Source organism: Podarcis vaucheri (genome assembly GCF_965113315.1).
Source record: "Podarcis vaucheri genome assembly, chromosome: 11".
In the NCBI taxonomy this organism is placed as follows: Eukaryota; Metazoa; Chordata; class Lepidosauria; order Squamata; family Lacertidae; genus Podarcis; species Podarcis vaucheri.
This window is the reverse complement of record NC_138749.1, coordinates 61,215,610-61,241,120: the sequence shown is the minus strand read 5'-3', so window position 1 is coordinate 61,241,120 and position 25,511 is coordinate 61,215,610. Positions and strand designations below refer to the sequence as shown.

The following is a 25,511-nucleotide window of genomic DNA, read 5'->3' as shown; positions in this document are numbered from 1 at the left end:
CCTGCTGCCTCATGAAGTAGATATGGAGTTGTTTTGCAAGTGAGCCCTCCAGCCCACTGCTTACAGTGGAAGACGGGCAGAGATCTGCTTATGACTAAGTTCCACAAAGCCTGATGCTTGACATGGCTGCCTAGATTATTTCCAAGTAGTTCATGTGCTTCTCTAATACTGTGCCAGGAGCAGAACTGTTTGCATCTATTTGTTGCGGAAGGAAATATGAGACCCTGTTTGTGGAGATAGAGCATTAGTTGTTGGTGATCTTCTCCAGGATGAGATATAAACACTTTTAGTCACCTTTCGTCTTCTTTTCTCTGATTTCAGAGCTCATCTGTGTCTCCATCAGCCAGTTTCAGAGCCTCTGAGAAGCACAGAAACTCAACAGACTACTCCTCTGAAAGCAAAAAACAGAAAACAGAAGAAAAAGAAATAGCAACTCGCTACGTGAGTGAAACCATCTGTATTTTGAACATTCCCCAATGTTCCACCAAGGCTTCTGCATCTACTGCTGCCTCCTTCTCATACCCCAAGAAGGGTGATAGGGCAGAGATGGCTCCAGCTCTTCAGTGAAGGAATGTGCTGGGGCATGCTTGGGCATGTGTTCCCAGTGAAGGCAGCTGTGCCATATCTTCTGTCCTAGATCACCTGTAAGGACCCTTCAGGAACCAGGGAAGGGAGATGGGTTGCAGTTACAGAGGTGGCAGATGGTGTCATAGGCAGTAGACTATGAGGAGAGCTTCCTCGTAAAGGGGGGTGGGCTGTGCTTTTACAAACTTGCCTTTATGGAATTCTGACAACACCCCTAATTGTGAGCCCCTAATTTAAATACTGAGTTTCAGATAACTGGTCAAAATTGTTTTATCTCAGGAGGTTTTTGCACGCTGAATGTTTCTCAGATTTCTACATTTAAAAATAATGAGATTTTGTGTTCTTTGGATTTTAAATTTTGGAGGTTTAATGTTTTAAATTTTGTATCTTTGTTGTAAGCTGCTTTGAGACCTTTGGTGAAAAAACAGGGGATATATATATATATATATATATATATATATATATATATATATTTGCTTTCGTAGATTTTCACGGGTACAGGAATGCAGGTTTTGGTGTCTTCGGGTGTCTTCCCGTGTAAGAGTCGGGGTGTCTGTGCGACGTTTCGACGATATATATATGAATACATAATGTGCATAGCTTTAGTAAATAGTCACCTTCTAAAAGAGGCCAAGAGCTATTTTTTCTGCTGTGACCCACGGGCACTTCTGTATGGCCCACCTAGCATGTCATTCGTTCATCGTTGGCCCTTACATTTTTGTTGTCATAATCGTTTTGGCTGTGCAGCACTACGAGTCTTCGTATTTGAATAAAATATATATTGGTTGTGCAAGAAGTTACAGACCTATAGAATCCTTACTCATTCTTCTTCACTGCAGGACAGTGATGGTGAAAAGAGTGACGACAACTTAGTGGTTGATGTTTCCAATGAGGTATGTGCAGTATCACTTTTGCTACCATCATTTATTGGGCTTGCTTCTTGAATACTTAGGAATTTGTTATTGTTTTGCTCTGCATCTGTTTTGAGAAGGAAAAGAAAAATTTCTTCTCTTCATCAGACCCAATGGGAAAGCATCATCACTGTCATGTCCTCTGGGCTGGAAGTATGCTTCTTTGGCCATTTCTGCCAAAGGCAATAGTCAAAGGAAACATATGTCGCTCATCCAACCTACAGCAAATAGGATGCCCTGATTATAATTACAGTTTGTTTTCAGGATCCTTCATCACCACGAGGAAGCCCAGCACATTCTCCAAGGGAAAATGGCTTGGACAAGACCCGTCTACTCAAGAAAGATGCACCAATTAGCCCAGCCTCAATAGCATCTTCCAGCAGCACTCCTTCCTCCAAATCCAAAGAACTTAGCCTTGTAAGTGACTATACAATCTATGCCCATGCTCGTATCCCTGTGTGCACTGCTGGGTGCCTAAATAGAGAGGGGGAAATAATGAGATGTGCCCCAGTTGCACATCTTGATACAAAACTGCCTTCAGTGCATTTCTACTTTAAAAAAAGAAAAAGCACATTGAAACCCAGGCTCTTTTTAGGTGATAGAGAGGGTTTGTTCTGCTAGCAGTGTCTGAAAATGATGTATATGCCTTTATTGTGATATATTTTTTTCATGCCAGGAAGCTTGCCATTCTGTGGATAAATAAGAGCACACAGGGGTTCTTTGAATATTTTTTTTCTATGGCAGTTTACAGTAAATTCAGCTTTCTACTTGGACGTGATTTGCTTCTTGGCTTTATTTGTATTACTGGGCTATGTTCAACTACAATCATTTTCTATCTAAAAAGTAATCTGTCATTTACAAGAGCCTTTCTTGACTTGCATAACAAGTCATAATTCAGAAAAGGGCTGCTTGCAAAGCCAGAATAATGTGTTTCTGTGTTCGTACATACATATGCACATATGTGCACTGTGTGTAAGAGAGAGAGAGAGAGAGTAGAAAATGCCATGCCTTGCTCACATTTTTCTCAGAAAGGCTGTTCTTGCTCTTCTCACACTATTGTCTAGAAGGTGCAGAGAATTGGAGGCAAATTTAGTAGTAGCCCTTAGTGCAAAATTGGTTCTGCAAAATCCCAGGCAGAATAAGGAGTTGGCATGTGACTAGTGACCTGAAACAGGGTATATGCATTTTTGCACCCCTGTTCCTATGTTACAGTGCAAAGGTAGGGGAGGAAGGACTTAGGCAAGCACCACGTCTCACCCTCACCTCCTCCATGAGACATTACCATATATTACATTAAGCTCTGGGCTGAATTACCATTGAACATTGCATATGTCACTGATGCCTTGCAGAAAGGTAGATTCAGACAACCAGATTCAGACTCCTCCACCTGTACGCCTTGACTTCTTTTGTCTGAGTGCTGCAGAAATACTGTTGTGATGTTTTACTCTCTGAAGTTTTAGCCAATGTCGTAAATTTTGTACTTCATATTTTTCTTTTTCTGTAAGCTGTTTTAAGACATGTGGCAAAAAGCAAGATAGAAATTTCTTAACTAAATAATTCAGACAGACTGAACTAGGTTTTGCAGTTTGGTCGCCATCCCTTTTGGGTTCGTTGGCACATTGGCAAAGCAGAGGAACTGTCTTGGGCACCAGACACACTGCAGCCAAGTCTGTTGACTACAATATAATGCTACTTTCATTGGGGTGACCCACAGGACCCCGTGGGCACCAAGGATGGCTCCTATGGGCATACCTTGAATGTGCAGGCACCCCATTGGTAACCCCTATTTTAAAGTATTCACTGCCTGATGGTATTGTAATTTGATCATAGGAGTTTTTACACTTTGTTGAATGAGTGTTGGCAGTGGAATCCATTAAATGTCAAATCCCTTCATTCAGTTATGCACATTTTGGGATAGAGAAGGAACATACCATTGCCTGATCCATCCTATAAATGTGGAGACTGGAAATATAATAGCTGTGTTAAAATCCCTTCCCATCCCATCACTGGGCACCTATCTTAGAAGTTACGGTTCCTCAGCTTCGTATTTCTGTCTGTGGGGGGATGACTTAGTGCTTCCAAAGCGATATGTACTGTAACTAAATAAATGATTATATAAGTAGGAGGGCCTAAAAATAACACCACTTAATGTCTGCCCTTTACCTTTCCTGGAAACACCTTAATGATCCAAACGAGACTGGCTTTTAATGCTAATTACAGCAAGCAAGTACTTGATTTTTTGTAATACAGACTGCTGGGAAGTCTGCCTATGTAGATCCAACTGAAATGAACTTCTGCAAGTTGCATTTGCTGTTGTTTTTGCACAAGCTGTAGCTGGATGATTGCACCCTTAGATGCCAGGAAGAGCAGATAAAAACTGAAAGAGAAACCACACAAGTCAACCCGTTCTAGATTGCGCTTTTGTCAATTGCCTTTTGCTGAAAATGTAAATAATCTACCTGTCTCTTTCCACATTAGAATGAGAAGTCCACCACCCCTGTGTCTAAATCGAGTACCCCCACTCCACGGACTGACGCTCCAACTCCCGGCAGTAATTCTACACCAGGATTGAGGCCTGTGCCTGGGAAGCCACCAGGAGTCGACCCATTAGGTTCGTAGACCACTTGAAGGAGGGGCTGCCCTCCTTTTTTTAAAGATCACATTGCTGCTTTGCACTCTCTCGCCCATAAAGTGGTTGAGCTCAGATCTGGGTTCAGATTCCACACCTGCCCTGGGTTTGCTAGATGATCGTAAGCAACTCATTTCATGGTACAGCAGGTCAAGACAAGGAAGCACTTTGGCCTTCAGTCAAAATTTGCCTTCAGTTTTATGTCTGAGATTATTCACCTGTGCAGAAATGACATTTATTTGTTTGTTTGTTTGTTTATAAAAACATTTATGTAACACTGTAGCATAAAGACCTATCACAGCAGTTTACAACAATATAAAACCAAGAAATGACATTATAAAAGTTTTTTAAAAAACAAGTTAAAAGCAAGCAGAAATAATAAACAAACATCAATAGACCACTGTGGGGTATACTCTCATTTGCCTACATAGGCCTGGCACAATGGAAAGGTTTTCAGCGGGTGTTTAATAGTGGGCACAGAAGGCTCCCACTGAATTTATGGGCAGTGTTCCACAGGACTGGGCCAATGACACTAAAGTATTGATTTCTCGTTGTATCTCAGTCGGTGGAGCAGGAAACTCTTAATCTCAAGTTAATGGGTTCAAGCCCCACATTGGGCAAAAAGATTGCAGGGCATTGGCTGAGATGACCCTCAGGGTCCCTTCCAGCTCTCCAGTTCTCTGATGCCATCAGCCTCACCAACTCTGGGAATAACCAAAGATGCTGGGATGTAAGGGTTCAGGTATCTTGGACCCAAGTTCTTCAGGGCTTTGGAAAGCAGTACAAGAACTTTCAGGCTCAGTAGCAGATGGGCAGCCGGTGTTTAAACAATGGTGTCACCTGTTCCCCCCCCCCATCTATGTTTTGTAGCTTCAGGCCTAAGAACGCCCATGGCAGTACCTTGTCCTTACCCTGCCCCATTTGGAATAGTGCCCCACGCTGGGATGAATGGGGAGCTGACCAGCCCTGGTGCTGCCTATGCAGGTCTCCATAACATCTCTCCTCAAATGAGTGCAGCAGCAGCAGCCGCCGCCGCAGCAGCAGCATATGGGAGATCTCCAGTGGTGAGTTTCTTTCTTCCTGGTTTGTATCCCATGCTCATTGTGCTCATTGTGTTCCTGAGTGGAAGGGGTTTGTTTTCAACCGAGGCACGAAAAGGGAGGTAAACTGCCCTAGGGAAGCAAAATAAATCAGGAGAGGTTTAAAGGCAGTATACCTCTGAATATCACCTGGTGGGAATGACAGGTGTCTGGCCATGGCTGGAAACAGAGTTTGGGAATAAGGGTCCTCTGCTTAATCCAGCAGGGATTCTTCTTATGTTCTTAAACCTTAGGGAGGACTCTTTTAAAGAAATGTTTGTGAGCCCCTGAGATTCAAAACTAATGGCTAGAATTCTATCATTCCCCATTAACGCTTTGAACTTTCTTTGTTCTGTTTGTGGGAAAACTTCAGGTTGGTTTTGATCCACATCATCATATGCGAGTCCCAGGCATCCCTCCCAATCTGACAGGCATCCCAGGAGGAAAACCGTGAGTGTTAAACGTACAAACTCAATCATATTATTAAGCTTTTGTTCCTTTTGCTTCCTCTGTGATACTGAATTCGATGCGTGGCAGAGGGTGGTTAATCCTCCTTTTAATCTTAAAAGCCTATTTGGCAGTTTTTCCCATAGGTGAATATGCGCCAAGGGTATCGGATGCTGTGGATAAAAGAGGCCATGGGGTAGGGGTTATCCTTCTGCAATGGGACGTGCTGGACCACAGTAGCTCAACTTGGCACAGAAATGCAAATTGCAAAGGGCTCTCTAGTGTGCATGTCTTCCGTGTTCTGCCTCTCCGTTTTAAAAATAATTCCTTTGTGCACAAAAGAAGCCCTGCAATCAATTGCAGACTTACTGGATTCCATAAACAGCACTTTGCAGAGAAAGAAACAGCAAAATGTTCTGTTTGATTGAAAATACTAAAAAGAATTATGGTATTGTAATGTACAAATGCATCCGTGATGGAACCGACCAGAAAGGGTGACCTACTCTAACAAGCTTGGTTCACTGGGAGCTGGGCATGAAAGAATTATATAATTAATACTGAGTTTTCACTCACATTCCTCTTCAATGAAGTGAAAATAGACACAGTGATCCCAGGGCATTCATTTGTGCATATATTTACGGCATTACAATCCCCTTTTGCAAGCAAAAAAACAAAAAGTGGCAGAGCTCTTGACGATAAGTAGTCATTTTTCACATGTTTATTTGGTTTTGTTTTTTTAAAAAACCCCAATCAGTTTATTTTTTGCACTTTCTAAGGCATAAATACTACATGTAAGAAAAACATTTAAAAGGCTTATGCTTCTTCACATGCCAGTATGTCTTATAATAAAGCTACAGCAAATAAGGCAGCAGAATTTCTTCTTCAGGAAAGATTTGTGATCCATTTTCAGTGGCCTGTGTGAGTTTTCCATTTGCGCACTACCTCCATGAATCTGCTAGCCTCCCCCATCCCTTCCATTAGCCATATATTTCCATATAATGTACTCCAGCTGAGCCTTCAATAAAGTTGTGAGCAGTGACAGAAGCACTCCAACACGTTGCATCTTAGAACAAAGCTGTTTTGAGCAGTGGAGCGCTCTCCCTAGCAGAGCTTTTGAGATGAAGTTGTTGATAGGTTATTCACAGGTGGTGTAACTGGCAGTCATATAACATGTTGTTCCTGGTGAGATGTACTGTTTGCCATGTTGGCTCAGCATTTATTGGTCTGCCATTTTGGCAATTCTTTCTGAAGAAAAATATATATAAACTCCTTGGTATTTGTGTCCAAGAAAAAATATTGCAAGGGTTAAGCCCAACTATGTTAAACTATGTTTCACAAATTGTGCCTTAGCCTGGATCTTTTTTTCTAAGTTAAGAGAGACGTTCTGCATCTATGTAAACCCTTTGTCTTGTGCATACCACACGTGTGGCTTATTGAAACATGTTTTTCTCTCTTCTTCTTTCCCTAGGGCATACTCATTTCATGTCAGTGCAGATGGCCAAATGCAGCCCGTACCTTTTCCTCCTGATGCCCTCATTGGGCCAGGAATCCCACGTCACGCTCGGCAGATTAACACCCTGAACCACGGGGAAGTGGTCTGTGCTGTCACCATCAGCAACCCCACAAGGCATGTGTACACTGGTGGGAAAGGATGTGTCAAGGTCTGGGATATCAGTCATCCAGGTAACAAGAGCCCTGTCTCTCAGCTGGATTGCCTGGTGAGTAATGGCAGTCAAAAGGTCTTTAGAGAGTTGGTGCTGGCAGTGGTGAGGTGGCCATGGAGGCATAGAGACCATTGTTGGGTGGTTGGGGCATCTGTAAATTAGTCATCCAATTTGATGTTTCTGCATATAGTTTAAGTAGTATTAAAACCCAGTAATTTTGCCAGCTGCTTAATTCATCAATCACATATTTTTAACTCTGGGATTTAATTGAATTTCAAAGGAACCTGTCAACTTTTAATACAGGTTTCTGTTTGTGTATCTCTAAATTTAGGTTATGCATTTTCTATAAAGGATAATTCTTCAGTTTTGGGTGCTTAACCAAGAAAAAACATCAACATTAGATACTTTTCAAATTATTACCTGCATTTGTTAAAAGTGACATTTATTGTGGCTACAATCCAGTTAAAGAAATTTTAACTGGCTAATCATGATGTTAGGAGATTACCTAGTTTATAATTTTATTAGGTTAACATGAATTTGCATCTGAGTAAAAGCAATAATTGTGACGCAAGAAGCATATTTTGTTTTTTGAAGATGATGCACACAATAACACCTATAATCATACAAGATTTTAATAAATAAGAGAAAAATTGTCAGATTTGAGAAGCATTGTTGTTCTAGCTTTTGGTTCGTTATCTTTTCCCCATCCTTGACCCTGATACTTTCTTCCCCTGTATTGCTACTATTATAATACTGAAAATACTTGCCAGATCTTTGTTTCTTGATTTTTCTTATGTCTTGGCAGCGGTGGTAGATTTTATAAAGTCACTGTCTGCTGAGAGTGACGTTGGTCTCCTTCAAGGGGTTAAAATAACAGAAACACAAACTTCCTCAAAAAAAATTGTAGGCTTCCATAAGCACTCAGAAGGCTCGCAAGCTCTGAACTGTTTGGGGCTGGGCACAGGCCTGCATGTGCGTTTTGATACTAATTAAGATTAAATATCTCTCACTGCTGAATTTTGTAGATCAAGTTTAAGTACTTCCCTAATGTCGTGTAATTTTCTGGCATTAATCCACTTTATCATTGTCATAAGTATAAATGGCTCATTAAAACCAAGAGGGAATACAATACTTTTATGGATTCCTGCTCTCGTGTTAATGCTGTTTTCCTTTCCTCATGAGTAATCTCTTGATGGCTTCTGTCTCTACAGAACAGAGATAACTACATCCGCTCCTGCAGATTGCTCCCCGACGGCCGCACCCTGATTGTTGGCGGGGAAGCCAGCACGTTATCCATTTGGGACCTGGCAGCTCCAACTCCGCGTATAAAAGCAGAGTTGACGTCCTCGGCTCCTGCCTGCTATGCTCTGGCAATCAGCCCTGATTCCAAGGTCTGCTTCTCCTGCTGTAGCGATGGGAACATTGCAGTCTGGGATCTGCACAATCAGACTCTGGTCAGGTAGGTCAGCTTAAGACAGATTGTCAATCCAACTCTAAATGTGTTCACCATACTCTGTGTTTGCACTGTAAATGTGTTCACCATACTCTGTGTTTGCACTGTAAATGTGTTCACCATACTCTGTGTTTGCACTGTAAATGTGTTCACCATACTCTGTGTTTGCACTGTAAATGTGTTCACCATACTCTGTGTTTGCACTGTAAATGTGTTCACCATACTCTGTGTTTGCACTGTAAATGTGTTCACCATACTCTGTGTTTGCACTGTAAATGTGTTCACCATACTCTGTGTTTGCACTGTAAATGTGTTCACCATACTCTGTGTTTGCACTGTAAATGTGTTCACCATACTCTGTGTTTGCACTGTAAATGTGTTCACCATACTCTGTGTTTGCACTGTAAATGTGTTCACCATACTCTGTGTTTCCACTGGGGGTGTCATGTGGTTGGAGCTATAGCAAATGAAGCAGCCATAAACTTGAAAGGTCAATAGTTGTTTGCGCATTAGGCTTCCAGAATCATGAATTATTACCTTTAATGCTGGATTATTTGGATGGGAAGAGTCCTAGGGGCTATTTCAGCCTTCCACTACCCATTCTGCCAGTGTTTCCCCATTCTGTCAAAGGAGACATTTCTAGGCAGTTGCTACCTGTGAAGCAGCAGCCATTGCAGACTGTGTGTGTGGGTGTAGTCCAAAGATTAGAATTAGATTTTTGATTGGTGCTGGAACAAATAAGAGTATTAGTATTAAAATACACAGTATGGCTCAAGTGGCCTGCTAATTTGTTATTTTTGTGCAGACATAGTGGAAACAAGGGCTGTAGCTCAGGGTTGGGGAAGACACCTGTCTTGAAATCCTGGAAAACTACTTCCAGTCAGACCATACTGAGCTAGATGGGCAAATTGTCTGATTCTATTAAAACAACTTCCTGTCAAAATTATGTATATGCATTAATGGCTGAATGAAAGGCCCTGGTGTTTGTAGTCTCTGAAATTAGATTGTGTGAACATGTATACATGATTTTGAGTGGCTGTCAGAAAGTACCAGTCATGTGAATTCCTATACTTTCTTTTTTCCTTTGTTTCTTCTTCATTGGCTCATTATGAGTCCTTTGGGGCTTGGGTGGAAAAATTGATTTTTTTTAAAAAAAAATGAATTCATTTTGCTCCTGAGATCTGAGGGCAGGGCAGGCAGTAAACCTAATTAAATACAGATGAGAGTTTAAGTACCTCCAAGCTGGGAATTCTTTGAGATGCATTGGTTTGCTGTTACCTCCAGTGGAAAAGAAGGCTAAACAAAAGCTAATAGCCTATGCAAAGTCTGAAGGCTAATAATACATGTAAAACATGGGTTGTCCTCAGCTAATAATCATGTTCTGTGTTGAAGCGACTCTACGGGGGGGGGGGGGTACAGGAAATGCAGTGATTGGGTTGCCAGAGAGAGAGAGGAAAGTGTACATATGTTGGATCTTTTAAAACGGATTTTCTTGAAACTGCATAGTTTTTTTTAATGGGTTCCTCACCAACCACCATCATATCGCAGATCACATCTGTGGCGTTCATACGGAGCCCCCGGTTGTCTCACGGACCACTAATCCGCTGCCACCAACCAGGTCCTCCCTGGTAAAATCACTTCAGTCTCAGTCAGCTTTTCAATTCATAAAGAAGAGTGTATTTTATTTCAGACTTAAAAGAAAACAAAGAGTGTTCCTCTTTATTTTCTTAGTCTTATGTTCCTCTCTCTATCTCTGCTACCACCACCCCCCACACACACTCAAGGACCAACTGCCCTGTCTCTCTATAACCAACTGCCTTTCCCAACCAGCCAACCCACTCAAACCAACCAACCACCCACCCACAACTCCCAACAAACTCCCCCCAGAACTCCTTTATAGACCCACTGACTCCACCCCCCTGGGTCCTGTCTGTGCAACCTATTTAACTATTTCCCCTCCAGCACTCTCTCATATATGGTAACGTCACAGCATCTATCTCTACTGACTAAAGAGCACAAATTGTGGATCTGGTGCTTTCTCGCATTACCTTGATGCAAAAACATGGATCATGTAATTTGTTTTCAGGATACATCCAAAAATTAAAATTGTGTGTGTGTGTGAAATTCCTGCCTCAAATCATACTTCTTTTGAAAGTGATGGCACTTTTGCCTTGTTTTGACATTTCCAGGCAATTCCAGGGCCACACAGACGGAGCCAGTTGTATTGATATTTCAAATGACGGCACTAAGCTCTGGACAGGAGGCCTGGACAATACAGTGAGATCCTGGGACCTAAGAGAAGGCAGGCAGCTACAGCAACACGACTTCACATCACAGGTGAAGAATTCACGACAAGTTAAAAGCAGTCTGTGATGTTTTTATATTTTAAAAATCAAGGTTCTTAAAGCAGGCTTGAAGAACAGCCACAGAAGAATCTTTTCCTTTGGCTTTTGCATCCTTTAACTGGTGTGTGTAGGGCTCCTGTAGATGATCGGCTATCTATAGGTCCTATTCCAAGATAACCTGTATGAAAATGCTATTTCAGCCCATTTCAGAATTAAGATGTAGGTCTTGATCAGTGCCGTAAGTTACACTGTTAATTGAGTTTTGTTTATCTGAGCTGCTGTCTCTTGAACTAGTGCTGTCGCTTCATTAGCATCTCTTTGAAAAATAAAAAACTGTGTTACACCAAATTATCTTCCCAGCAGCAGTAAATTCCGTCACCGAGACAGGTGTGTAAAGCTTTCATTAAGCATCAACCTGTGTACTATTTTAATTGCAGATCTTCTCACTGGGTTATTGCCCAACTGGAGAATGGTTGGCAGTAGGAATGGAGAACAGCAATGTTGAAGTGCTGCATGTCACAAAACCAGACAAGTATCAACTTCATCTTCATGAGAGTTGTGTGTTATCCCTGAAGTTCGCTCACTGCGGTAAGCAGTTCAGTATACAGTAGCGCCGTCTTCCGAACCTGCTTCCCGTAAAAACCAAGAAGGGAGAATCAAATGGCAGATATTTAATTGTACATGTATGGTTGACTTTTGTTTTGGTGAGCCGTTCAGCTGCAGATCATTGTTTCAACCAGGGATAAAGAATGGATGGGAAGGGGAGAAGAGAATAGATTTTGTTGATGTGCAGATTAATCAATTGAAAAACTACTTCTAATTATTTTTAAATCTGATTTCAGGCAAATGGTTTGTAAGCACTGGAAAAGACAACCTTCTGAATGCTTGGAGAACACCTTATGGAGCCAGCATATTCCAGGTAAAAATCATAGAGGTGGGATGTTAACCACATACAAAGCAGCCTTATACCAATGGTTTGTCGTAGGACCTTGTAGAGCTTTTGTCAGGGAACATTCAGCAACCTCCCTTCGCATAGCGACATTTTACCACCCTTTTCCCATAACCCCACCTTATTCTTTCTTTCTGCTGCAGACTTTGGCAGTTCTCAATGTTTCTTTCAGTGTTCTCCTTAGATACACAGTTTTCCTTTCTTTGCCATTTTGGCACGGCATGCCTTCATTTGCCACAAAGGCTATTTTTCACAACCAGTCAGCAAAATGGTGATTGGGTAACATGATTGTCCGGAATACATGCAAGGCAAGCTTGCACATTGTTCAAGTCTATGGCTAATTTTTGTGCTGTGGGGGTATATGTTAAATACAATTCATGAAGTTCTGCACGTTCCTTCCCAAATTGCCTGCTTTGGGGCTAATTTTTAGCCTGTTGGTTAACTTGATGACAACACATTAGCTGTTTCTGTTTCCCCATTAACTACTGAAGGAATTAATTGGGTGCTGTGTAACAAAGTAGGTTCTTAACTTCTCTTGGTTTTAATCTCTGGAGGACAGTTGATGTAAATAATAACATGATCAATGTCTCGGGTCTGCCGAGTTTACTGAACTTAAGTTTAAGGGTGCAGAAACAAAAAAAACAAAAAAAATGACGTTGGGAAGGAAGCAAAAATGGCTAGACCATTCTGAAAAAGTCTTGTTTGAAGGGAAGAGTTTAATATTGCAATTTTTTGTGCAAAGGGTGGTTAACTTTCTTTTTCTCTCTTTTCTTTTTTCAGTCCAAAGAGTCATCTTCTGTGCTTAGCTGTGATATCTCTGTGGATGACAAATACATTGTTACCGGTTCTGGGGACAAGAAGGCTACAGTCTATGAAGTTATTTATTAGAGACAAATCTGAATGAGAACTGTACTCCTCCTTGTAGCACTTTGCTGTATATTTTTCTTCTCTCTTTCTCTCTTTCCTTCCCAAAGTGAGGACAGAAACTGTTCATCACAATTGTGGACTTTCCCCACCAGACTTGCTATTTAATATCAGGCACCCATTAAGGACTTGTAATACCAAATCTCCAGCTATCTACTTGGAAGAAGATGGAATAAGCATACCTAACAGGGAACTGACTCTTTCAATTATGTATCATAGCTGTAATGTATTTATTTTGTTTAAAGAAAATCTTTTTAACAAGGAACTGACTAAATAAAGTAGTCTGCTTCTGCCTTGGATTTAAAGGTATGTTGCATTCTCAATGTTTGTATTGTTTGTGTGGGATGAGGCTATTTGGTAAAGAATGGGAATTTACCATTTATTACCTAGTGTACACATCTGCACCACTTCTGATCTCAAATGAGTGCTTCATTAAATTCTATTGTTTAATAAACAATGCATAATTAATTACAAGAGGTGATAAACTTGTTCAGATGAAAGTCTAGGAAAACAGGGACTGCAGAAGATCTCGCCTGACTTGCCTCGCCTTTGGCCTTGCCAGACAGCCATGGATGGCCTTGAAATTTGAAAGGTCCACTACATGTTGAAACAGACAATGGTCGAATTTGCAGTATAACTAAACTAGGATTTATCATTGCGGCCCTGAGGGCTTGTTTGTTCTCCCTCACTCTCCACCTCTGGTGGAAACTTTCACTTCTGTTTTTAACAAATTGCAATTGTCCCTCCCAGTCCAAATCCAGATAAACTGATCAATGTTGACTATGGATTAGGGAAGAAAGCCAACTTCAAAGCATGGTGCATGATCCGGGCTTATTTCCCTATATGTTGGTGCTGTGCTCCTTTGATTTTATATGCATAGGCCTTATGCAAACCTTGCACCTGTGTGGGGGCTTAGCAGGTCCAGAGGCAAGTCAGAGCTAGACACAAAATGACCAAGGCTCCTCCCCACCAAACATAGACTAGAGGCTTCTCCAGACCCAGCCAATCCAGACATAGTCAAGCATAAGTTTTTCTGGCTGTCTTGAAATTTTATACGGACAAACATGCTGACTGGAAATTTGAAAGGGGAAAAAAATTGGTAGTTCTATATCAAAACTGGGTTATATTATTGCCACTTCTGCTCTCAAATGGGTGTTGGTTTAATCTCAGGAGGCTACACACAGTGGGGTCTTGCCTGCTTCACCTACTGCATTTTGGGGCTCATTCAGTAACTCTGATTTATCAACGGCAAGTTCAAGTGACATATGACGAGGGTATCAAAAAAATACGCCCAAAATAGAATTGCTATATTATCTGCCATTTTATAGTGTTTTGTAAACAGTGCTGTGTATGTTGTTGTTCTTTTGCAACAAGTGCAGCGTGTTGCCCAAAATGATGAATATCACTTTTCTTTTGTATGTTTCAGAGAGAAGTACAATAGTGTGTCTCCAAGAATGACCTTCATCCCTTCTGGACATTTTTGCCACATTTCTTTGAAAGGGGAGATGTGAGTCTCTGGGCAATTCTGCAGTTACAAAGATTACAGAAAAATATTTGATATATTCATTGGAAATGGCACTGAGAAGGGAAAGGATTCTACAAGTGTACAAACTATAAAAGCGAGGACCTCAGAGGTAGGATTTAGAAGAGCACTCATTCTGAAGTGCAGAACAGAATGGATTTTCACTCGGGAGAAGGACTTGCGTTATTTACCGCCAGTTTTACCCAAGTCTTAGTTGAACGTCCCTGAAATGGACGCAGGCTGAGCCATTGTGCCAGAAACATTGTGTTATCTTTTTATGTTGTTGTTGTTGCTGTTAAACTATGACCTGTGACTTTTTTTTTTTGAATGCTTAAAAAAAAAATCTTTTAAGTCTGTGGATCTGCTGATGTACAGTGCCTTTGCTGCTATGGATCAAAATCAAAAGAACTGTGTAGATAAATCTTTATTGTGTAAGTAGAAATTTACTTAATTTCATACTAGAAATGGGTTAATGCTGCAAGTTGAAATGGACTGTTCATTGAAGTTCCAAATGTGGTAGCAAAAAAAAGATAATAATTGTGTTAAGTGCTCAGTGTTTGATGTCATTAACAGTTTCGTAATACTCTACAGTGTAGAAAGATTTTGATACTAAACTGTGTCATTGTACATAGTTCTAATGCATTGTATTGACCACAAGTACTTCTATAATGGTAGATTATCGTTTGTGCATTCAAACTTTTAAGCATTAAACATAAGTAACTTGTAAGATGTGGTTTTCCTAATTTCCCTCCCTCTGCGTGTGACAAAAATGAGCCCAACTGACAGGCATAAAAGCTTTTTAAGCCCACACGATGAACAGTGTGTGTGTTAGAAAGAACTTCTCACCCATGTGTGTCTCTTTTCCCATTTATGAACAGAAGAGAAATGTGAAATGCAGTTTCTGCCAACTTCATGAGCATTGCAGGATTCAGCTCCCATTTATGTGCCCTTCTTCAGGGAGTTTCTATACTGCAAACGTAAAGTGTTCAGTAGTCATTCCCTGGGGAAAATTAGGAATTGCAGTTTTGTAAGAGGGAGTTAGAAGTGTCTGTTAGAAAATTCTCAGCATTCTCACCAAATTAACAATTCTTTACATTTGTCATCATTTGCGGGAAGGCACAACAGTAAAACCAGTTGTATGGATAGAGGTTTGTGGTGTAAATCCACCCTTCCTTTCTATGTATTTCTTGTAATTTTGTCGATTGGGTGTGGAAGCAGGTAATGTTCCACATCCAAAGAACAATCCTCCCCCTTCTCTCCTCAGGAACTCTGATATAATTTTGTATTGAGAAGAATGCAATCCTTTTTCCTTTGGTTCTATGGCATTATGTGTAATTGACATGATCACATGGGTGGGGAACTTTTTTTTAAAAGAAATCTGGGTTGACAGCCTAGATTGAAGCTTGCATGGGGCAAAGTGATTTGTATGAGTGCTCTAATTCAATTTGCAACTGGTCAGACTGTTCTAGGGCTGCTTAAGGTGGCACATTCAATGGCAAGATGATCTTGGTAGCATACTCTTAACCATCTCTATGCATTTGCACTCTTCAAGGCTGACTTGTGATCAGAATGAACAGAAAGCAGCCTACTGCACATTTAAGGGTTGTGCTAATCAGCTCTCAATGATAGTTATGTGATAGTGGTCCCATCTTGCCCTGTTGCTGCCATTGAATTTAAAGCCTTGCCCATAAAGCAATCCTTCAAACTGCTTTATTCCGAACATCGATGAGGCCGCTCTGCTTTGCATGGCCTTCCCTTGTGAATATCCTTTGTCATTGTTCAGATGCTGGATCTGGTTATTGCTGTATCAGCTCACATATGTCCTTGTTTGAGGTGTACTTAATTTCTTATATTCTGTTAACTGGGATGCTTTGAAAAGCAAAATCCAGTTAAATCCAGGCCTCTGATTCACAAGTAGCAAACAGTGACTGATAGCCTTCTGCAAGGATAGCGCACGGTATATTACCTTGATTGCACTCCCTATGTTACATTAAGTCTGCAACACATCACAGGGTGCGGAGGATCAGATCAGAGCCATACCTTTGAAGGTTGTGGATTAGTTGTCATGTGACAAGGTCATGTGAATTAAGATTCCAATGGGTTGCTCATTTATGTAATGTATGTAATATGGTTTGGGCCAGTGGGTGGAAAAGAGAGCAGAGACGAAGTCCTAAGTCCCACATTTTCCACCGTGTGCCCCCTTCACAATCAGTGGGAGAGATGAAGCTTGAAGAAATGTGCTGTAGAAGATCATATTTGACAAGCTCTTAAATAATGCACCTGCCGCATCTGCTTTTGAACCAAGAGTTACTGAACATAACCCTCGAGACTTCACGTTTCTTCCGGTATTTGGAGTACAGCATCTCTCCCCAACAGAGCAAGTTTTTTTTAATGTCAAAACCAATAAATGTTTTTACTTTTACCAAAAGATTTTCTGTCCTGGTTACAAGGAAACAGTATTATAGTGTCTTTTTTATTATTAAAAAAGGCGTAGCCTGACATTTACAATGTGTCCATAAAACTGCTGTTGGCTGCAGTGAAGAATGCCTGTGGGTCACTTGACTTCACGTGGATTCAGTCAAAAACATTGCCTCTGTTTTTCATTTCTTATACAGCTATGATGCTTTGTAGTGGCCAATAGAGTTATCTTGTTAGTCAAGTCAGGATTTTTATTTTTGTCTCTTCAAAGTAGAAATGTGTGGGATCAGAGAGATTATTAAAATATCCTTTTATTGTTCTACTAGACAACTGAAACAACTGAATAGTGTTCAGAACTTGAAGCGAAATTTAAAGTGCAGAAATCAAGGTTTGCAGAGCAAATATGAGGAGGTGTTTTTAGAAGTAGAATTTCATAACTAAGGCAGAAGTCCTAAGGTGTCAGAACAGACAGTCCAACTCAGTATATGACAATTTCCCATGTTTCTTAGGATCCCTTGAATCACCTCATGCCAAATTTGACATCACAGCTGTAAATCCAATGCATCCTATGACCACTTGGACTCCCAACCAAGGGATGTACGATCACACACATAAGCATAGCATGTAATATAATTTGTTGAGTTGTCGAGCTTAAAGGTAAAGGGACCCCTGACAGTTAAGTCCAGTCGCGAACAACTCTGGGGTTGCGGCGCTCATCTTGCTTTAGAGGCCGAGGGAGCCAGTGTTTGTCCGCTTCCGCAGACAGTTTTTCTGGGTCATGTGGCCAGCATGACTAAGCCACTTCTGGCGAACCAGAGCAGCGCACGGAAATGCCCTTTACCTTCCCGCCAGAGCGGTACCTATTTATCTACTTGCACTTTGACATGCTTGCGAACTGCTAGGTGGGCAGGAGCAGGGACCGAGGAACGGGAGCTCACCCCGTCATGGGGATTCGAACGGCCGAACTTCTGATTGGCAAGTCCAAGCGGCACAGTGGTTTAAACCACAGCACCACCCATATATATCTATATTTTCAAACGTATGCCGTGGGACAACACTAATCTTAGATCATGCAAATGTATTTAGCTGGGGAAATGAAGCTAAAAATTTGTCAAGTTAATGAATCTCCAGCATTGGGGATGAAGCTCAACTAAGGTTTTTCAGTGAATAGAAAAAAGTTTTTTAAAAGAAAATCAAAGTAAGCAATAAGACTTAAAAATATATCATTGATGAAAATCAGTAGTTGTTTAAAAGCATATTGAGAGAACTGTGCAGCGTCTCGAGAGTGCTGCGTAACTATGTAATTTCACAGTCTCTAAATAAATCTTCTGAAGTATGCTCAATTGCCTCACATTGGCTCCTCTGGGGGTGGGTAACATCTAAACCCAGCTACTAAAAGAAAGCCTTGTTGTTGTTTTTCTAAGGATGGATCCCTATACTTTTGGAAAACTGCTGCCTTAATGCTTCTCTTCTATTGAGCACCCCAAATCATCGGTTGCTTTTGAAAAATTAGGTATGTAGTGCACTTTTGACTCCTAAAATACATTGAACAATAGTGCAGGAGTATGTAGAGTCATTCTACTAATGGGTAATATGCTGAGAGAGACTCCTTCAGAATCAAGCTTCCCTTCCCGTGGAGAGCAGGGTTTTGTATAATTAAAATCAAGCCACACTATATGATTCTCCATCCTAAATAGACTTCCCGGGTAGGCTGCCATTGCATTTAGGTGATTGGAACTCAAGTGGAAAGCTCTTTGACAAGCTGATGGACAAGTAGAAAGTGGAGGCAGGTAAAAGGAATTTTTTTTTTAACTTAGTGGAGAAGCAGGCAAATAATTCTTAATGCATATTGCTCATGTTATGTGCGACAGATGCATTTAACAGTAGAGATCATAGAGGGCGCAAGCTTGTGTTTGGCAGCTGCTATATTTTTGCCAAAGAGCTCTTGGGCTCCATGTCAATGGCCTTCCAGTGCTTTCGCATTTGATGGGGTTGGACAGACTTGATGAATTTGGTCAGAACAAGCACTATAATCTCTTGCCCTCTTTCACTTTACAGTCCTGACTTGTGAAAGGAAGCCACTAACCATGTCACTATGACAGCTCGCTCTCTCGCACGCACACACACACATGTACATCACCTACAATAAAAATGACATTTATCCAGCCCCATTTTGTCCAAAGACCTTGACAAGGGGAAAAAAGAGGTGGGAACGGGAATATTTCCATGTTTGCTCTGTTTGAACTCCAGCCAATGCTAACTTTTAGAGCGGAAGTAAAGGGTTATTTGGAAGTGCAAGAGAATGTGAAAAATGGAGGAAAGGGCTGGGTTGCTGCTTTCTTTGAGCTCAGCTTCTGAGAAGATGCAAAGTTGTGGAGACCAAACTCTCATGTTAGCATCAGTGTGGCTCAACATGCAGAGATGCTCAGAATATAAGAGACTTTATGAGAGTTGAACATTGGTGTCTGCTGAGTTGCTGACTCCTTGTTCCAAATCTCACCTGTCCCTTGCCTTCTGCTGTTGCTAGACTACAACTCCCATCACCCCTGACCACTGGCTATGCAAGTGGGGCTGATGGGAGTCCCAAGAACACCAGGAGGGCCACATGTTCTCCACTCCAGGAAGACTTCTAAGGGAGCAGGACATGGAGATTTCAAGAACTGAAGGCCCTTCAGTTTCCTTTCATGGCTGCCTATTCTTGCCTCAGCATTTTGTCTACCCAGATTATTTATTTGTTCATCAGTTGTAGAAAGAAAGAAACACACACAACACCTCTAAGCAGTTTACAAAAATACAAAGTTTTAAGATTATGGATTATAAACAGTTAACACAACTATTTAAAATATTTATGATGATTAAACAGTACCTAAAATAATAATAATAATGCATATATCTTCTATACATCTGGATAGGCTTGCCTGAATAAGTAGGTATCAAAAAGAGTTTGGTGCAGGCATCTTCCTGATGTCAGTAGACAAGGAGTTCCAAAGTATATTGCGCTGCTCATTGAAGCTGTCTGTATTTTGGGCCTGATCCTACTTGCAATGCTGAATTCTAGTCTTGTTCATTCCTTCAACAAAAATCTCATGGGGGCGACTTCACTTTAAAAGGTAAAGGGGCCCCTGACCATTAGGTCCAGTCGTGACCCACTCTGGGGTTGCGGTGCTCATCTCGCTTTATTGGCCGAGGGAGCCGGCGTACAGCAGTCTTGTTGTTTTCTGCAGCAAAAACCATCACAGATGTGGTCCTTAAAGAATAACAGCATAAGCTTTTGGAGACAAAGCAACACTGTGTAACTGACCTGAAAATTGTCACTGTGGAGCAAAGCAGCTTAAATGAGAAATACAATGTGAAGCAGCTAAATTGCAGTTCAAGAAATCTAATGTCACTTGTTGGGTTAAATTGAAACAAAAGATTCTTTAATCATAGTATCTGTGTTAGTTAGTTCACCAATGCCAGGAAATCTGTGCCTTCTATGACTGTCCCTTGCAAGTGGTTCCCTGCCCCATTGTAGGTATAAATACCATTAGCTGGCCAATTGTTACCATTCAGCTTCTGTAAAAGATTATAGCTGTGCCTATTTAGCATACATTTAAGCTCTAATTATTATGGACTGTAATGCTTGCATCTTACTTTTATTCAACCCCCATCTTACACATTTCTCCTTTATTATGTCAGCCAACTTAGATTTCATGCCATGAGTCCCTAAGAAGTTTTCTTCAGGTATCCCCATGTAAATTAATTCCAAAATTATCCTCATTCCATTAATTTTATTTATTTCAGCATTTGTATGTCACCTTTCAGGGCAAATTCTCCTAGAGCAGCTCATAATATATTAAAAGCACAAAATTTCAACAGAATAAAACATAGGGATTTTCTTCAAAAGACAAAAAATGATGACGGAACTACTTAAAGGGCCCATTTTAGTGTCAGTAATTGCTGCAATGAGGCAGGTTTAGATCTACATAACAGGAACTGAAATTTCCATTCCACTCTTCCATGGGGAGCTAGTTAAGGGGCAACCTACAGGTCCTATCTGGCCATAGACAAATTACATAGAAGACCATCATTGCCATGGCCCAGTGCGCCCCACTTGCATGTTTTTTTGGGAGCAGCTGAGAGAGCTAGCTGTGAACCACCTAGCCTGGTGAGAAGACCACAGAGTTTTAAAGTTCAAAAACCGAACGAAGTATTCCAATATTGCTTCCTTTTTATGAAGTGCTTTACCAGTGTCCAGGAGCACATATGTGCATCAGCCAAATCTCAAAAAGAACATTGCAGTTGTAATTTGTTGTTAGTTGCTCTGCCTTTAAACGATAATAACACCCTGAGTGCTGTAAAAAAACCCTAGCATCCAGTAGTCCCATTCCTGATGCCCTCATCCTTCATGCAGGCAAAAATTATTTGAACGCAGTGGTCTGCCTTGGACTTGGAGCCAAACAATCCATTGCAATCTTAGACAAATCAAAGTTCAGGCCCCTAACCTGGTCATAGGTCAAAGATAATGGAGCACTGAGCTTTCCATGGGGCTTTGCATCTCAATAAGATCGATGGGGCCCACCGCCAGGTCACCCAAGGTAAAGAGGTGTTTCCTGCAGCGGGCATGTGGTTGCATTCCTCACCATCTCCTGCAGCTTTAAAGGGGAGATGGAGTTCAGCTGTCTGTTGCAGACAGTGCCCTTTTTGCCGCGAGGCTTCTCTGATTTGTTGGGATGGCTTCTCACTATTGATATGCCTTATAGGGTGGTGGTGGTTGTAAGGACTACTGGCAGAATGTATGTGGAGCTATGGACACTCAAAAGTGCTACTGAAATGCTAAAAAATTATTAAGTCCATCTCAGTGAGATCAGCCACATTTACTGCCACATAATTGTGCATCGGATTGCAGCCTTAGTCACAGATGGACTATCACTAGAATAATTTCATTACAACTGTGAATTACAAGGATTTGCTCTTTAGGTATTTCTGCTCTGGTTCATGAAGTTCACACTTGCTACGAGCACAAGGACAGTGGGTATAAAGCAAATTTATAATCATGTCTTTTTTCCCAGTCCAGTCTGCATTCATCACTTAAAGTAATGGGTTTTGTTAACTCTGGATTTCTGCTGGTCACATGACTTTTGCAGTCCATTAAAATTCCAGCTCAGTGAATTAATGTAAGAACAGCACTTGACTGAAAACATTCTGGCACAGGAGACACAGGTATCGGATGATGCTTTCCTTATTATAGTCTATACCCTTGGCTAGCCTCCTTACTCCAGCCCCTGGTTGTTGTTTTTTACGTGGGTCACTGAAATATGCTAGGGTTTATTGCAGGCTTTGTTTATGTATGGAGTTGAGTCTCAGACAGTGTCAATTAGGTAAATAGGCAAATATGAGAGAGTTAAGGCTTCAAAGTTGAAATCAATGTATAATGGAGCAGGTTTGCCGGTGGGAAGCCAGCTGTGAGATTAACTTGATAAGGGATCCAGTGTGATTCTCTACTGCTTACAAAGGGTGTCAAACAGCCTTTTAGCGACACCAGGAAGAAAAGCTATGATTTGTTTACATGAAAGTGGTTCAAGCTCTTCATCTGTGACAAATTGTGTATGTCACGTCAGTACATTAAAGTTTACCATAAATCACTTACTCTTGCCAAGATAAAAGGAAAGTTTATCATTTCTCGTCACACATACACAGGTTTAACTTTATGTAGCTATCTCCACCCTAGGAAGGCCTGATAGTCTGTGGTGCCTATAAGCATTGCAGCTGTCTCTTTTCATAGATAAATTGTCTGTCATCTCATGCAGAAGCCTCTAGGTGACACACAATAAAACAGATTCAAGAATTTCAACAGCCAAATGCAGCTTATTAATAAAGAAAACAAAACAATTTACAAGAAGCTTCAGTTCCAGCGAAGGACTGTGGCATCAGCTGTAATCCAGTGGGAAGGTTAACATTCAAGCAGTCCAGTGCTGCCTGCCCCTAATTCACCTTTTGCCACCCTGCAGGGTCAACAAGTAGGCACATCAGACATGGGCCCAGTTCTTAGCTGCCAATCAAAATGGAAAAGCCCATCTATTCAAGCGAGTATCCATTAACGCCAGTTTCAAGAGATGATGAAGTTAATACTGGTTAACTGATGTTAAAAATATGTACACGGTGTTAAAAGACCTAGAAAAAGAAAAGGATCATTACCCTGGGTGAGCCTCTTTAGGCAATATAATAAAAATAAACATCAAACATTACAAACTTCCCTAAACAGTGCTACCCGCAGATATCTTTTAAAAATAGGATAGCTGCTTATTTCCTTGACATTTGATGGGAGGGTGTTCCACAGGGCAGGCACCACTACTGAGAAGGCCCTCTGCCTGGTTCCCTGTAACCTCACTTCTCGCCGGGAGGGAACCACCAGAAGGCCCTCGGCGCTGGACCTCAGTGTCCAGGCTGGATGACGGGGATGGAGATGCTCCTTCAGATATACAAGACTGAGGGCATTTAAGGCTTTAAAGTTCAGCACCAACACTTTGAATTGTGTTCGGAAATGTAGGCAAAGCATCCCAGATTGGGGGCTACCATTGAAAGCTGCCCCTCACTTGTTGCCACCTTGCATAATTCAGAACGAGAGGCCTCCATGGTTGGTGAAAGCCAGCACTTTGAATTAGGCCCAGTGGACGTGGGCAAGGATCAGTGTGAATGTGTTCATAACGCCTGGTCCAAATTAGCAATCTTAACATGACATCCCGTGCCAGGCCATATTCAAGGGCAACCAGTTACAATTTATATTGCAAAGTGTTTGCTCTCTATACTTTGGGACGCCACATTTTGAAACCCCCTTTTCTTCATTGCCCCTTTCTCAGCAAAGCCACAATTAAGTAAGCTGTAATCCCAGCGGCAGAAGCGTCTGTGCAGACACTTATAATGTAATGAATGCATTTATAAAATAATTCAATCACATTTAATGCTTCCTATAAAGCATTCTTGTTTGAGCTAGAAAAATGGTGGTTTTAATTACTGACACTACTTGTTCTACAGCCTGGACAGGATGTGATTCATAATCTTCCTGTTCTAATGGAATATGTTTAAATGTGAAAGAAAAATGAAGAAAATTACAGCCAGTCCTATATAACTACAGTTGTCATATTTGAAGACGAATCTGTTTTGTCCCTTTGCTTCGTACCCCCCAATTTCATGCATGTAAATCCTCTGTGTGTGTTAAATCAATGGAATGTACATGTGTGTTAGGAGAGCAGCCATTCTGTTTTGGAGATGACTGGGGAAAGGCCATAGCTCAGTAGCAGAGAGTCCGCTTTGCATGCAGAAAGTCCCAGGTTCAAATCTCCAGGTAGGGATGGGGAAGACTCTGGAAAGCTGCTGTCAGTCAGTGTAGATAAGACTGAACTAGGTGGAGCAGTAGGCTCAGGCTAACAAAATGAATTTCTATAGAGACAAATGGAAAGTTCTGTGGTTAGGCAGGAAGAACCAGATGCACAAATATAGGATGGGGAACACCTGGGTTACCAGCAGTACATGTGAAAGGGATCTAGGGGTCTTGGTGAACCACAAGGTTAACATAAGTCAATCGTGTGATGCAGCAGCAAAAAAAAACAGCTATTACAGCGGTATCTCGGGTTAAGTACTTAATTCGTTCCGGAGGTCCATACTTAACCTGAAACTGTTCTTAAACTGAAGCACCACTTTAGCTAATGGGGCCTCCTGCTGCTGCTGTGCCGCTGGAGCATGATTTCTGTTCTCAACCTGAAGCAAAGTTCTTAACCTGAGGTACTAGTTTTGGGTTAGCGGAGTCTGTAACCTGAAGCATATGCAACCTGAGATACCACTGTATAGGCTGCATCAACAGAAGTATAGTGTCCAGATCAAGGGAAGTAAGAGTACCACTCTATTCTGCCTTGGCCAGACCTGGAATACTGTGTCCAATTCTGGGCTCCACGATTTAAGAATGATATTGACAAGATGGAACATGTGCAGAGGAGGGCAACCAAGATCATTAAGCCTTACAAGGAATGCTTGAAGGAGCTGAATATGCTTAGCCTGGGGGTTTACGGTAATATCCATCTTCAAATATCTGAAAGGTTGTCACATGGAAGAGGGAGCGTGTTTGTTTTCTCCTGCTCTGGAGGGTATGTCTCAAACCAATGGCTTCAAGTTACAAGAAAGGAGATTCTGACTAAACATCAGAAAGAATTTTCTGAGAGTAAGATCTATTTGACAGTGGAATGGACTCTCTCAGGGGGTTGTGTACTCTCTCATGGATGCTTTAGCTGAGATTCCTGCATTGGGGGGGGGGGGTTGGACTAGATGACTCTAAGATTTTCTGATTCTATGGACTTGGTATTCTATTTTCTGACTTGGTAGAAGGCAGTTTCTATGATGATTCATGAGAGAAACTGAAAACCACATGATCCCTTTTCTTTATAGCTGTATTAGAGAGAGATGTTGAATTTGGCAACATTCCCCTCCATCCTTACGCCCTTCTGTCAATCTGCTGGTGAGCATAGGATCTCCTCTTTTGTGTATCACCAAGAGCTCTGGCGACATCAACTTCCAGGCATCATAAAATCTGGCTTATGGAGAAATGAGCCAGA

General features: G+C 41.4%; 1 protein-coding gene across 6 annotated transcripts in view; it reads left to right on the top strand.

Moving 5' to 3' along the window:
* The window catches only part of LOC309542677 (transducin-like enhancer protein 4), a 125,774-nt gene extending 110,539 nt beyond the window's left edge, over positions 1 to 15,235 (top strand). For 5 of the 6 annotated variants that reach the window (XR_014224357.1, XR_014224358.1, XR_014224359.1 and 2 more), the window contains 13 exons: positions 322 to 441; positions 1,425 to 1,478; positions 1,761 to 1,913; positions 3,975 to 4,107; positions 4,996 to 5,189; positions 5,578 to 5,654; positions 7,120 to 7,369; positions 8,527 to 8,774; positions 10,958 to 11,105; positions 11,551 to 11,701; positions 11,956 to 12,032; positions 12,843 to 13,292; positions 14,413 to 15,235. Coding sequence is in view for 1 of the 6 variants with exons in the window: in XM_082241568.1 (XP_082097694.1) it covers positions 322 to 441; positions 1,425 to 1,478; positions 1,761 to 1,913; positions 3,975 to 4,107; positions 4,996 to 5,189; positions 5,578 to 5,654; positions 7,120 to 7,369; positions 8,527 to 8,774; positions 10,958 to 11,105; positions 11,551 to 11,701; positions 11,956 to 12,032; positions 12,843 to 12,950 (1,713 nt within the window). In the remaining 5 variants the exon portion in view is untranslated. Of the gene's footprint in view, positions 1 to 321; positions 442 to 1,424; positions 1,479 to 1,760; positions 1,914 to 3,974; positions 4,108 to 4,995; positions 5,190 to 5,577; positions 5,655 to 7,119; positions 7,370 to 8,526; positions 8,775 to 10,957; positions 11,106 to 11,550; positions 11,702 to 11,955; positions 12,033 to 12,842; positions 13,296 to 14,412 lie in introns of those variants that run through there. The other variant, XM_082241568.1, reaches the window with a different exon arrangement.
* Positions 15,236 to 25,511: the final 10,276 nt, after the last annotated feature.